General features: G+C 49.3%; 1 protein-coding gene across 1 annotated transcript in view; it reads left to right on the forward strand.

Moving 5' to 3' along the window:
- Positions 1-12911, forward strand: part of KCNIP4 (potassium voltage-gated channel interacting protein 4) — a 651531-nt gene that overhangs the window by 524629 nt on the left and 113991 nt on the right. Inside the window, exon 3 of the mRNA XM_069202174.1 lies at positions 11284-11353. Coding sequence (XP_069058275.1) covers positions 11284-11353 — 70 coding nt within the window. The remainder of the gene's footprint in view (positions 1-11283; positions 11354-12911) is intronic.

The raw sequence follows: 12911 nt of genomic DNA on the forward strand, positions 1-12911 counted from the left end.
CGCTTATGGAGCCTTGGGAGCTCGTAGGCTCCTTGCTGCATTGTGCCCCTTTAAATAAGATCACCGCAGTGGCCCGGAAAGCTGTATGAACACTCGCGCACCACATCGGGTGCAGGCAAGTGTCTGCTCGGGCCCCAGGAGGGGTCTGATCTTCTTGTGGCTTCACGGCAGGACCAGGGGAAGGCACGGGGAGTGCCCCTTCCTCCTGGCCTCTGCGTTAGGAGCAGGACGCTCCTTTTCTGCTGTTAGGTAAAACGGGCATTATTGTGGGCCCCCCCCTTGGTGGAAGGGCCAGTGGAGGCCTGGGGGGGCCCAGAGATCATGGGTCCCGGGAGGGGCCTGTCATTAAACCGGAGGGGGTGCGTGGTGCCCCCCTCCTGCCCTAAGTTGTTTTTGCTGGCTTTGGCCCCCCTCGTGAGGGCTGGTTGAGGCCCTGGGGGGGCCCCAGTAATCACGGTCCCCGGAGGGGCCTGTCTATGAAAGAGAGGAGGTGCATGTCGCCCTCCTCTGAGCCCAGAGTATAAGGGAGGCCCCCGTTTTATTCATAGGAGCACCGGGGGCCCCATTGTTCGCCTTCTAGGCACTGGAGGTGCCTTCATCCAACCAGGTACTGTTTAAAGGACCAATATAGTTGCAATCCAAAGTTCTTTCTACAGAGTTTTGTTTGATTCATATATTACCTACCTGCGTTTGATGTTTTTACATATGTGTATGCAAATGTTCCTTTTATGGACATGCTTGCTAATATGTTTTTCTAACTTGCCATATGTTTTCTAATGTTCCTACTATCGGCATTTTATGATATTCTTATGACAAGTGCTGTGATGTAATAACGTGTTTTCCTGACTACTGCTTATGTTGCAGAATACTGAGTAACCTGTGTGTTATGTGTGACTACTGCTTGGTTGCAGAGTAACTAATGTGTAAGGTTCTGACAACTGCTAAGGTAGCAGGATAGTACTGATATGTGATGTTTGGTGTGATAATTGCCTTGTGTACAATACAGTATATTTTCATATAATCTGGTGTTGTTTCCTTTGTGGTGGGGATATTGTGTCACATGTGTTGTGTGTGTTGTGCAAACGCTTTACACATTGCCTCCAGGTTAAGCCTGACTGCTCGTGCCAAGCTACCAAGGGGGTGAGCAGGGGTTATCTTGGACGTGTAACTCCCTTGCCCTGACTAGAGTGGGTAAGTTCTGTCTGGCTAAGATGCATACCCTAGCCAACCAGAAACCCCCCCCCATGGTTGTCAGCGGTGAGGATAGGACTTGCGCTTGCACAATACCATTGTGACTCATTATTTCACTACAAGGATTGCGTTTAGACCATCGCATGTTTGGCTTCTCTTAACTTTCTCTCTTTGGTCATTTTTCCTGTTTTCAGTTCTCACGCTTGGGTATTGTGGCTGTCACATTTGAGTTACTTGTACGTTTTCAAGATGGGGCTTACTTTTGATTTAGAGGACCTGCCGTTTTACACGCAGAAGGAATTAAAAGGGTTCTGTAGAGAGAGAGGGCTGCCTGTAGAAGGGGACCTCAGGAGATCTCTGAATTTCTTTGATAGGTTTGTGACATATACCCAGGGAGGGAGTGTGCTTAGGGGGTACCCAGAGGATCCTGAGTGTAGCGAGGGTTCCCAATGGGAGGGCTCCCAGACCTCATCCCTAGAGAGTGGTAGAGAGACTGATCAGGAGGGTGAGAATGACCGGGTGGGGACGCCAGTTGACAGGGAAGGCCCCAGTGATAGGGAGTCCCTTGCTGGGTCCAGTGTAAGAAGCAGGGCTACCTCTCATTCCTTGACGCCTGATGAGCTAAGTGATAGGCGGGAAGAGAGGGACCTGAAGTTGCATTTAGCGCACCTAGCTGTTGAGGAGAGAAGGGCTGAGGTAGAGAAGGCCTTAGTACAGGAGAGTATGGCAGAGGCAGAGAGGGCATTTGCCAGAGAAAGACTCGCTCTAGAGCGCAGTCTGAAGGTTCTGGACTCACCAGCGCTGCAGGTGGAGTCCAGTGGTGGCAGCAATGTAGAGTGCTGTAGCAAAGATGTTCCTCACATACCCATAGATCTGGTACCTAGGTTCCAAGAGGGGGGTGACATACGTCAGTGGTTAAAGGAATATGAGAGAGCTCAGGTAGAGCGCAGGATCCCTGAGAAGGCTTGGGGAACTGGCCTAGGGAGCTTTATTCCTGAGGAGGGGAGGGATGCCCTACTGACTCTAGAAGAGAGTAACAGGGAGGGTTACTCCACTGTAAAAAATGCACTGATTGTGAAGTATGGTTTTTCCCCTGAGGAATACAGAAAAAGGTTTAGGGGTGGTAAGAAACTGTCCCACCAGTCTTGGGAGGAGTTTGTGGAGGATTGCTGCATTGCACTAGATGGATGGGTGAAGGGTAGCACAGTAAACAATTTTGAAGGGCTGTTTAATCTGATTGTCAGAGAGCACCTGCTTCGTTGTTGTTTTTCAGAGTTACGCCAACACTTGTCAGTGTGTGAGCTCTCTGACCCCAGGGAGCTTGCAAAGGAGGCAGACTTCTGGTTGCGTACCAGAGGGTCTGGTGTGGCATTAGGGGGTGTTCCTAATGAGAGTGGTCTAGGTGTTTCCCAACCAGGTGTGGTGGGAAAGGCTTGTGTCCCAGGTAGGTCCCAGTGTATTGGGACGGGTAAGGCACCCCATGTCCAGTCTCAGAGGAGAAGGAATGGGGTTGGGCTGAGGCCCAGGGTACCCGAGCTCCATTCCCAGGTCCTGGAGGGTTCCATGAGTGAACGGCAGGAGGTGAGCCTAGCCTGTACCATAGGGCCAGCTGTTCAGAAGGATCCCATTTTGTCATTAGGACTTGGGCGTGTGGCTGGTGATAGCGTTCCGCCAGTCCTGGTGTCTGGTAGTCTCGCTCTACAGCGGAGGAGGCGGAAATCCAGGCATAGGGTTGAGAGGGGGCTGCGGGCCCCAGTGGAGAACCTGGAGGGTCAGGGGTCAGCTCTGAGAGCAGAGCCCCCCAGGAATGACCTTGGTGAGACCATTTCTGGGCTGTGGGGAATCCAGACTCTGTCAGATGGGCAGAGGTCAGGAGACCTGCGCCAGCCAGACTCTTGTGTGGCCCTTGGGGAAGGTGTTTTCCTGGTGGGGGGTAGGTGTGCCCCCCAGGAAGTCCTGGTGCGCCAGGCAATGATTCAACCGCAGGGTAGTGACTCTGGGTTGGATTGCCAGATTCAGGGGGTAAGCTCTGATCTGGTCAGGGATACGTGTGCTCCCAAGGAAGTCCTGGTTCGCTGGGCAGTGGTCCAGTCTAAGGGTGTTGTCCCTGGACTAGATAGACAGGTTCAGGGGGTAAACTCTGACGTGGTTGGGGGGGGCGGTTAATGTGCTCACCTCCCCTGTGAAACTTCTGGTGGCTTCTCCCGAGGTGGGGAGATGCAGGACTCTGGAAGTGGGGTTCAGGGAGGCGGAGGCCCGGCCTGGACCCCGGTGCAACCCACTGGTGTCGTCCCTAGGTTGGGTGGTCAGTCGTCAGGGAGTGATCCTGGGCTGGCGAGAGAGTTGTGCAGGGCGGCTGTACCCAGCACCCTGGCAAGTGTGGATTATGGTGATACCCCTCCTAGGAGAGGAGGGCGGGATCCTAGACGGAGGGGTAGAGGGAGGACAGCCTCGCTTCTAGCCCCTGTAGAACCTATGGGTGCGGACCTGAGGTTGGTGGATCAGTGGCAGGGTAGAGCTCCTGAACTGATAGGAAGTGGAGTGGAGACAGGTTGTTTTGCACCTGGGGCTACCACCCCCCACTTGTTATGGTTTCAGAGACCAGAGGCTCCTAGATGGCCTGGGGCTTGGTTCTGGCCATTGGCAGCTAGAGAATCCCCGTGGGTTGGTCTAGTCTGCCTGGGAAGCATTGACAGAGAGATCCAAGTGGAGTCAGGAAGGCGTAGAACTGGAACATGCCCCTGCTGTTGTGGGCCTGGGTCCTTGTTTTATCGCCCCAATCAGGGAAGTACATCAAGGTATTGATTGTTCTCGTCTGGCTTTCGGCTGGTAGGGGGTTGTGTTGGACTTTTTGCCTTACGCAGGGTCATCCCCAGTCTTTTTGCCTCCTTCCTCCCGGTTTTTCTGACCTCTCGCTGTTGGCTCTAGGACTCTGAGCACTTTATCACTGCTGACCACTGCTAAAGTGCAGGTGCTCTCCCATCTAAAGTTGGTATGATTGGCTTATACCTAATTGGCATATTTAATTTACCTATAAGTCCCTTGTACAGTGGTATCTCTATACCCAGGGCCTGTAAATTAAATACTACTAGTGGGCCTGCAGCGCTGCTTGCGCCATCCACTGAAGTAGACTTTTAAACCTGTCTCAGGCCTGCTAGCGCAGGGCCTGTGTGCGCAGTTTTCTGCCACAGGGACCTGGCATCTAAACTTACTAGCCAGGCCCAGAACTCCCCTTTTACTACATGTAAGCCCCCCCTAAGGTACGCCCTAGCTAGCCTTATGGGCAGGGTGCCATGTAAGTACAAAGGCAGGACATGTGGCATATTGCATGGCCTGTCCTGGTAGTGACAAACAGCCTAACTGGTGTCTCACTGCTGTGAGTACTGCCTTCTCATAGGATTGCATTAGAAATGCTCTGCCTTATGTGTAAGGGGTCTGGGCAGAGTGACAGTTGGGGCTTTGTGCATACTTTTCAGACAGCCTGTACACAGGGAGGGTGGAGGTGTCACAGAGCTGCATCTGCATACTGAATAGTCTTCCTGGGCTGAGAGAAGGGAGAGGCGGGGCACACCTGCATTTGTAAAGACTGTGCCCTGGCCTCACACAATAGGGTCGTTAACCCCCTACTGATGTTTGGAGCCTGTGCTGAAAGGAGAGAGGGGGCACTCCCAGAACCAGTTGTAACTGGCTGGAACCTCCTCTCCCTACCATTGTAAAACACTGACAGAACTGACTATAAGTACAGGGGAATTTTCCCCACAATTTGGAGACTCTTGGAATCATCTTGGAACTGGACACCAAAGGCTGAAAGGACTCACCAGGAACCGCCATGGACTGCTGCTGCTGTGCTGACCTGTGACCTGCCTGGTCACTGTGAAGGACTTGCCACTTGCTGCCTTTCCCTTGTGCTGGCCTGTAGCTGGGTCCTCCACCTGAGGACCTTGGCTTAAGATTCTGCTCCCCAGGGGCAGGGTGCTGTGGCCCCTGACCCCTGCATCCATTTCTTCACGAGGGGTGCTTCTCTGTGGTTGCGGCTGCCATAGCGCTGATTGCAGCGCGTTTATGGAGCCTTGGGAGCTCGTAGGCTCCTTGCTGCATTGTGCCCCTTTAAATAAGATCACCGCAGTGGCCCGGGAAGCTGTATGAACACTCGTGCACCGCATCGGGTGCAGGCAAGTGTCTGCTCGGGCCCCAGGATGGGGTCTGATCTTCTTGTGGCTTCACGGCAGGACCAGGGGAAGGCGTGGGAGTGCCCCCTTCCCCCTGGCCTCTGTGTTGGGAGCAGAACGCTCCTTTTCTGCTGTTAGGTAAAACGGGCATTATTGTGGGCCCCCCTTGGTGGAAGGGCCAGTGGAGGCCCGGGGGCCCCAGAGATCGCGGGTCCTGGGAGGGGCCTGTCATTAAACCAGAGGGGGTGCGTGGTGCCCCCCTCCTGCCCTAAGTTGTTTTTGCTGGCTTTGGCCCCCCTCATGAGGGCCGGTTGAGGCCCTGGGGGGCCCCCAGTAATCACGGTCCCCAGAGGGGCCTGTCTATGAAAGAGAGGAGGTGCATGTCGCCCTCCTCTGACCCCAGAGTATAAGGGAGGCCCCCGTTTTGCGCATAGGAGCACCGGGGCCCCATTGTTCGCCTTCTAGGCACTGGAGGTGCCTTCATCCAACCAGGTACTGTTTAAAGGACCAATATAGTTGCAATCCAAAGTTCTTTCTACAGACTTTTGTTTTATTCATATATTACCTACCTGCGTTTGATGTTTTTACATATGTGCATGCAAATGTTCCTTTTATGGACATGCTTGCTAATATGTTTTTCTAACTTGCCATATGTTTTCTAATGTTCCTACTATTGGCATTTTATGATATTCTTATGACAAGTGCTGTGATGTAATAACGTGTTTTCCTGACTACTGCTTATGTTGCAGAATACTGAGTAACCTGTGTGTTATGTGTGACTACTGCTAGGTTGCAGAGTAACTAATGTGTAAGGTTCTGACAACTGCTAAGGTAGCAAGATAGTACTGATATGTGATGTTTGGTCTGATAATTGCCTTGTGTACAATACAGTATATTTTCATATAATCTGGTGTTGTGTTTCCTTTGTGGTGGGGATATTGTGTCACATGTGTTGTGTGTGTTGTGCAAACGCTTTACACATTGCCTCCAGGTAAAGCCTGACTGCTCATGCCAAGCTACCAAGGGGGTGAGCAGGGGTTATCTTGGACGTGTAACTCCCTTGCCCTGACTAGAGTGGGTAAGTTCTGCCTGGCTGAGGTGCATACTCTAGCCAACCAGAAACCCCATTTCTAACAAGGGCCATGTCCAACAACCGGCCACTGTGGCGGGCCTGGGCAGACCCTGTTGCAGACGCGGCATGGCAGAGTGAAAGGACCGGGTGCAACCTGCAGCCGAGGGTGGTGAGAGGTAACCCAATCAACTCTACACTGGGAAACAGTCCCTTGGATGCAGCCATAACCCTGCCTGAGGCCAATAAGACTGTAGCAATCCAGGACCACACTGAAACAGCCTAAAGGGAGCCCAATGAGGAGCCCTTGAGAGCACAGCCAATGCAAACAGTCAAGATCCCGCCTGGCTCCAGCACTGCAGAGGAGCTGTACGGACCTGCGGGGAGAGACAGGAGTGCAGTGGGAGCCCTGAGAGGATGTTGGGTCTTCGCTGTGATCCCAACCAAGGAAGTGAGCCTACAGAGTAATCCAGCTCCTGCTGCTACAGCCAGGGCGTGACTGGACTCTGGGACCCGAGGCCATAATATGTGGGCCGGAGGCGGGCCGACTGGAGTGTTGGAAACTGCAAATTGAGATACAGGGGCCTTAGGGGCATGCAGCAGTCTGTCACAGATGACACAGGGATACCTTACTACATCGAGGATACCCCTGAGGTGGTGGGAACATTGGACACTTTGACTGGAGGCCTACTCCTGACACTATTAGTGCAGAGAGAGCTGCACCCCTTAGCATCACCCGGGTACTGGTTATACCAGTGTGACATCCACTCCCAGTAGTGTGCTGTGAAGAATTGCAAACAGGACTCACTACCCCCAGGGTTACTCATCTGCCGGATTAAGAAAGGAGACAGCGGCCAAAAGTGGTCTAAACCAGACACCCCTTTAGGGCATAAGCACCCATGCACCTGAGCATGCCTTGTCATGACTCCGCGCTTGTGGTGGTCTTGTGGACATCGACGGGGGAAGGAAATCAGTCGTACTCGGTCCCCCTGGATCCCATAGAGTAGAGCAGTGACCTTTAGGCTTGTTTGGGTGTGGAGGGGTGCACAGAGGATCCACAAAATGCACCCCCTCTAAGCCACACAGTTAAATGAGCATAAGTGTTATTCCCTTTTTCCTGCTAACATTGCTTACTGATTCATGTTATTATGATGTTGGGGTAGTACTGCTGACGAGTGGCAGAAGTGGTCCATGCAAAACACTTGTTCTGGTAAAGCTATAACACACACTATGTACATAACATGGCCTTTTCACTCCCACAGGATGGGGGTTACTGTCACGGCAGCATCTATCCCCATGTGTGCACCACCTTACTATGTTCTGATTTTTGTGGGTTTGGTTAAGGGAGGGTTGGGGGGAATATTGCTCACTGTGTAGATTGTGGGATCACTCAGTGAGGGAGGGGGCCATCTAGTCAGCTGTTTATTGTACGATGGCAATGCCTATAGGCTGACAAAAGCACATTTGTTGTTGTGAAGAGATTGGCTGAGATGTGCGGCAATGGTGAATGACATAGGAAGGGCAACACAGGACACATCGACTCCCTCCCCTATTAGGTAACTTACATGGAATGTCCAGTGCCTTAATGATTGTAGGAAAGTGTGCAAAGTAGTACCATACTTGGAGCAACACAAAATAGATGTGGCTCTGTTACAGTAGATGCACCTCACACTGGAAAGTAGAATGCTAACACACTGCTGAATGCAGAGTGCCTACTGCACTGCCGGCTTCACCTCGCATGCCTTGTGGGGTGCTGATTTGGATGAGACGAGGTTGGGGCATCAAGCTGCAAGAATTGTATGGTCATTAGGTCAGCGGATATGTTGTAGCATGTTGCACTAAAGAGGACCTGTCTGCAATACTAGTAGGAGTGTATGGCCCCAATTACGATGACCCTCAATTCTATCATGCACTAAGCGCCTCCTCAATAAAATGGGGGAACCTTCTGCAGAGCTGGGGAGGTTGATTTTAATTGTGCGCTGGACCCACATTGAGACTGCCCCTAGAGTCAGCCTGGTATCCTACAGCAGCAGCCCAAGTCCTCCAAGGAATAGCTATGCAGGGTTTGATGGACATTTGGGGGCATATTTACAAGAAAGTGGCGCATCGGCTAGTGTAGCAATGCACTTGGAGGCCCATTGATTAAAATGGGTGAGCCATTTTAACGCCTGCTTTGAGGAGGCATAAAAAATGGAGCAGTGAAATGTTGTACATTTCACTGCCCCATTTGTTTCCGGTCTCCCTGTGTCCGAATAACCGACTTGCATACATTATGCATCGCGAAGGCATAATGTGGCGTAAGGGTTTACAAAGCGGCACAATGCAAGCATTGCGCCACTTTGCAAATACGGTACAGGAGAAAGGCCTCCTTAACGCTGCCTTAGCGTACAAATAAATGACGTTAGGGTGGGCCAAGGTGGCACTAGGGGCTTGTAAATGTGCCCCTTAGTGTTTCACGCACTTTTTTGCGCTTAGTTCAACTGCTTTACACAAAACCGATGGTGCACATACCTATTACTGGTAAAGTCACTGACCCTAGAGATGTTACCCGGGGACCAGGCAGGGATGCCCTCTGTCGACCTTGTACGCATCGGAAGTGCAGCCCCTCGTCTGTGCGCTAAGAGAATATCATCGTCAAAGAGGCTTAAGATTCCGCGCTACGACCTAATTATCTCAGTTTACGTGGATGACACACATTTATATGTGCGCAACCCGGAGCGTTAATTGGTCACCGATTTTCATTGAGGTAGTACTCTTTTGCAGTCACGAGGATGTGCGCATTAAGTGGGACAAGTCCCAGTGTACCTACTTCAATGGACCCCAAGCTCAGTGCACTACTTGGGAATACAGGTTCACACCGACCCAGCGGTGGTCATCCTGGAAAACTAAGGCAAGGCAGTACAGAAAGTCTAGGAAGCAGTAGATCGCTGGATACAGCACCCACTATCACTTCCTGGCCGTATAGCCATTATGAAAATTGTGGTTTGCCACAAATATTGTTCTTGTTTGCGAAAATTCCAAGCTGGTTGCCACAGGAGATGTTCCACAACTTGTGAACAATACTGACCAGACTAGCCTGGCCAAGAAAGCAGCCTCATGTGACTTGGGATACACTTACCTTACCATATGACATGGGGGGGCTGAAAGCCCCTGACCCTGGGGCTTACTATCGCGATGCGCAATGTATGTACGCTCGCTATCTACCCCTTCTTTAGCTTGAGCGTGACGCTGCGTCCCTGATGTCGCTGCCTCAGACACTGTTCCCGAAGCCTAACCGAAGTTAGAGTGTGCTTGACCCACTAAACACAAAGTTCTGCTCGTGGCACCGAGTGCTGGTGAGGCACCCGGCTCCCTCCTCTATACATTGCATATTTCATTTAGGGGCTGCATATGGTTTCCATTAGAGCAGGAAAAGGGCACAGAAAACGCAGCACTTGGTGTGGGACCTGCTACCATGGGAGATTTTATTTTCGGAAGGTACAATGCATACATGGTAAAAGTTCAGCGGGGGGTGCGCTGAAACATCCATACACGCTCATTTTCACTGTTTAGAGCCCATCACAGGATGGATGCCTTACTTGGGGAAGTTCTACTTGAGCCCCCAGAATTGCTGGCAGTAGCGTATTTGATACAAACACGCCACAGCGCCTTACAGCTAAGCACTATGCATTTGCACAGGAGGCACGCAGACCCAGGGTTACAAGAGTTAGACTGGAATGGCAAAGGGAGCTAGGTACCACTCTCAGCGATAGGCGGTGGGCATATTGTAGCTCGGTGGTGCGTTCTATCTCGCTAAACAGTAGGCATCGTTTGATCCAGTTAAAATATATCCACAAAGTCTATTAGGCACCAGCTCCGTTGTTTCGCTATGGGATGGGGAACTGTGCAACTTGTGCTTGTTGTGGGGCAGACGATGCAGAATTGGTGCGCATGGATGGTTCTGCCCAGATATACAAAGGTTCTGGCAGGCATTACACGTGGATCTTGAAGAGATCGTAGGAGAAAAGGTGACAATGACTCCTTTGCTTGCTTTTATTGGGTTATGATATAGAGATACCGTCTGCGGTGGCAATAGGCTTGGTACTCGCTAGGCACAGAATAGCATTGCAGTGGGCACAAGGTCCACTCTCCACATTAAAGGAAGGGCACGCGGACATGACGTATTGTAATACACAGTCTGATGTCTACAGAGAATTATTACAAGCATGTAACTGCCCAAAGACATTTGGGCCCTTACCAGGCATATCTGGCTTGCACTGCGGCAGATGCGGAACCCAGTGAGGGGGGAAAGTGAACTCGCAACTAGTTCACATCAGAGTGTGCAGACTGACATGCACACAGTGAATCTCGACCGATAGGACTAAATGGGGTGGGGGAGGGGCCTGAGGTACCCCAGAAGGGGAGCGGAGACTAATGCTAGTAGAGGGTGGACACAAGTGACATACAACCAGGGGAAATGTGTTGAAACGGTTGCTCCAGCTATTCATTTATTGGATATATAAATGCTGCTCAGAAGTGTGTTAACCCATCAGTACCATTTGAGAGACAGGTTCTCTTTATTACACAGTACAGTTGATATAAGCTGTGATGATGCAAAATGTTCTCTGTCAGTGTGGTATGTACGGCTGTAGCAAAACAAAAGTTTAAAAACATTAACGTTTTCTCACATTGGCTCTGCAGAAAGGACTGCCAAACCAGGATGTTAATATGCTGACAGTGCATGTGTACCTGAAATGTGAAGTATTGGACATCACACTAGAACTCTAAATAATTAAACCGTGCATATATTTTTAAAGATGCCACGTGTAAATTCAGCGAGAGTTTCGCATATTGATCGTCTGCTGCTTTCTCTAGGAATGCCCTAGCGGAGTTGTTGAAGAGGAAACCTTCAAAGGAATTTACTCTCAGTTCTTTCCACATGGAGGTGAGTACTGTTCCTATGTCATTAGTCTTGTGGAATCAAAATGAATTTCAAATGTAGAATTCACGTGACTCGTTCATTATTTAAAAAACTGTTTGACTATTTGGAGTTGCATTTTCAAATGTTTTTCTTAAAAGTATTATAAGAAGCTCTTCATACACAAAGCAACTACTTATGCATTTATAACCATTTGGCATAGGGAATGGGGGGCATGTTCTTCAGTGTGCTGTAGACATCACTTTTACATGTCTGCTTTATACTTTTCAAAAAATAATTGGAGCATATTGAAAGTACTGGAGATTAAATTGAACACGTTGAAAATCAGCACACCACATAATTAGTAAATTAATTAAATATGATATGATCGTGTGTTATGTCACTGTGGATCTATGCCATGAGTCACCTGTTGACTAAGATTGGATTTCACTTGTTTTTTTTGTTTTGGTAACCTGTGGAATTCCAGTGGGAATGCAAAAGTTCATATTTAACAACAAATGAAAGTTTACATTTTGTTAAGGACTTGGAGGCAAGGATTGCGATTTTGGAACTCGCTTCTTAGCCCTAGGAAATAAATTACATATGATCAGAACAACAAAACACAATTCAAGGTCCGAACAAAAGGGTATTTTAGGCGCTCCCGAATCAATGCAACACATCTATCACATCTCAGATATACATCATCTTCAGTCTTGGTTCTGTTCCATGCATATAGTAGAATCACATCACCACCAAAAGTATCTTAAACTATAGGTGATTCAAAACAATCACAGCAAGACCAGGATGGAACCACAAATCATCATAACAATCATGCCAGTAATACATTGCGACAGTCAACCACACGGGAATGGGGTGAGATAATCCTCGCCACAGTTCCATGTTTTACTCTGAACTTTCTTTCATGTTAACTAGGAAATTTTGTATTTTTAGTTAGGACTGGAAGCGAGGAATATGTTTTTTTCAAAACTGTCTTATAACTAGGGAAATGATAACGTTTACAGGTTTGAAGTATTAACTTATTGAGTACAACTCATAACTTCTTCCTTTGCTCGCAAGCACCAAACTCAGAGTTTTAGAGACACTTTAGAGGATTTGGGGGGCCATGGGTTAAACGTATCACGGGGGCCCTTGTTTAGAACATCTTTGAATTTAGGATACAATTTCATCTTTTTCATAACCTCTTTGGGCAGGTGACCAGCACAAGCACAGTAGTCCATTTTCTAAATGTGTTTCTTTCTAATATTCAGGGATAGTGATGTGTCTTTTCAATATTGCAATAGAGCAGCAGCTCACTAATAATATTGATAATAATCTCTGCGACCACCTGTCATTTTTCATATGAGAGGTCCTGTTTTGATCTAAAAGGAACTTTTTATGGGTGTTCCATGATATGGAAAAATAAACATTTATCTGCAAAATGTCTGTAATAGACTCCCACTCATCACTCATATTAAGAACTAATTAAAGGAAATTGGTCTCTAAAGCAATCTATGTTTAAGAATCATTCAAGGTCATCAGTGCAGGATTGTGTGGAAAACAGAGTGGATCTATCAGGAACCCCCTG

The sequence above is a fragment of the Pleurodeles waltl genome, chromosome 1_2 (assembly GCF_031143425.1).
Source record: "Pleurodeles waltl isolate 20211129_DDA chromosome 1_2, aPleWal1.hap1.20221129, whole genome shotgun sequence".
NCBI classification, from domain to species: domain Eukaryota; kingdom Metazoa; phylum Chordata; class Amphibia; order Caudata; family Salamandridae; genus Pleurodeles; species Pleurodeles waltl.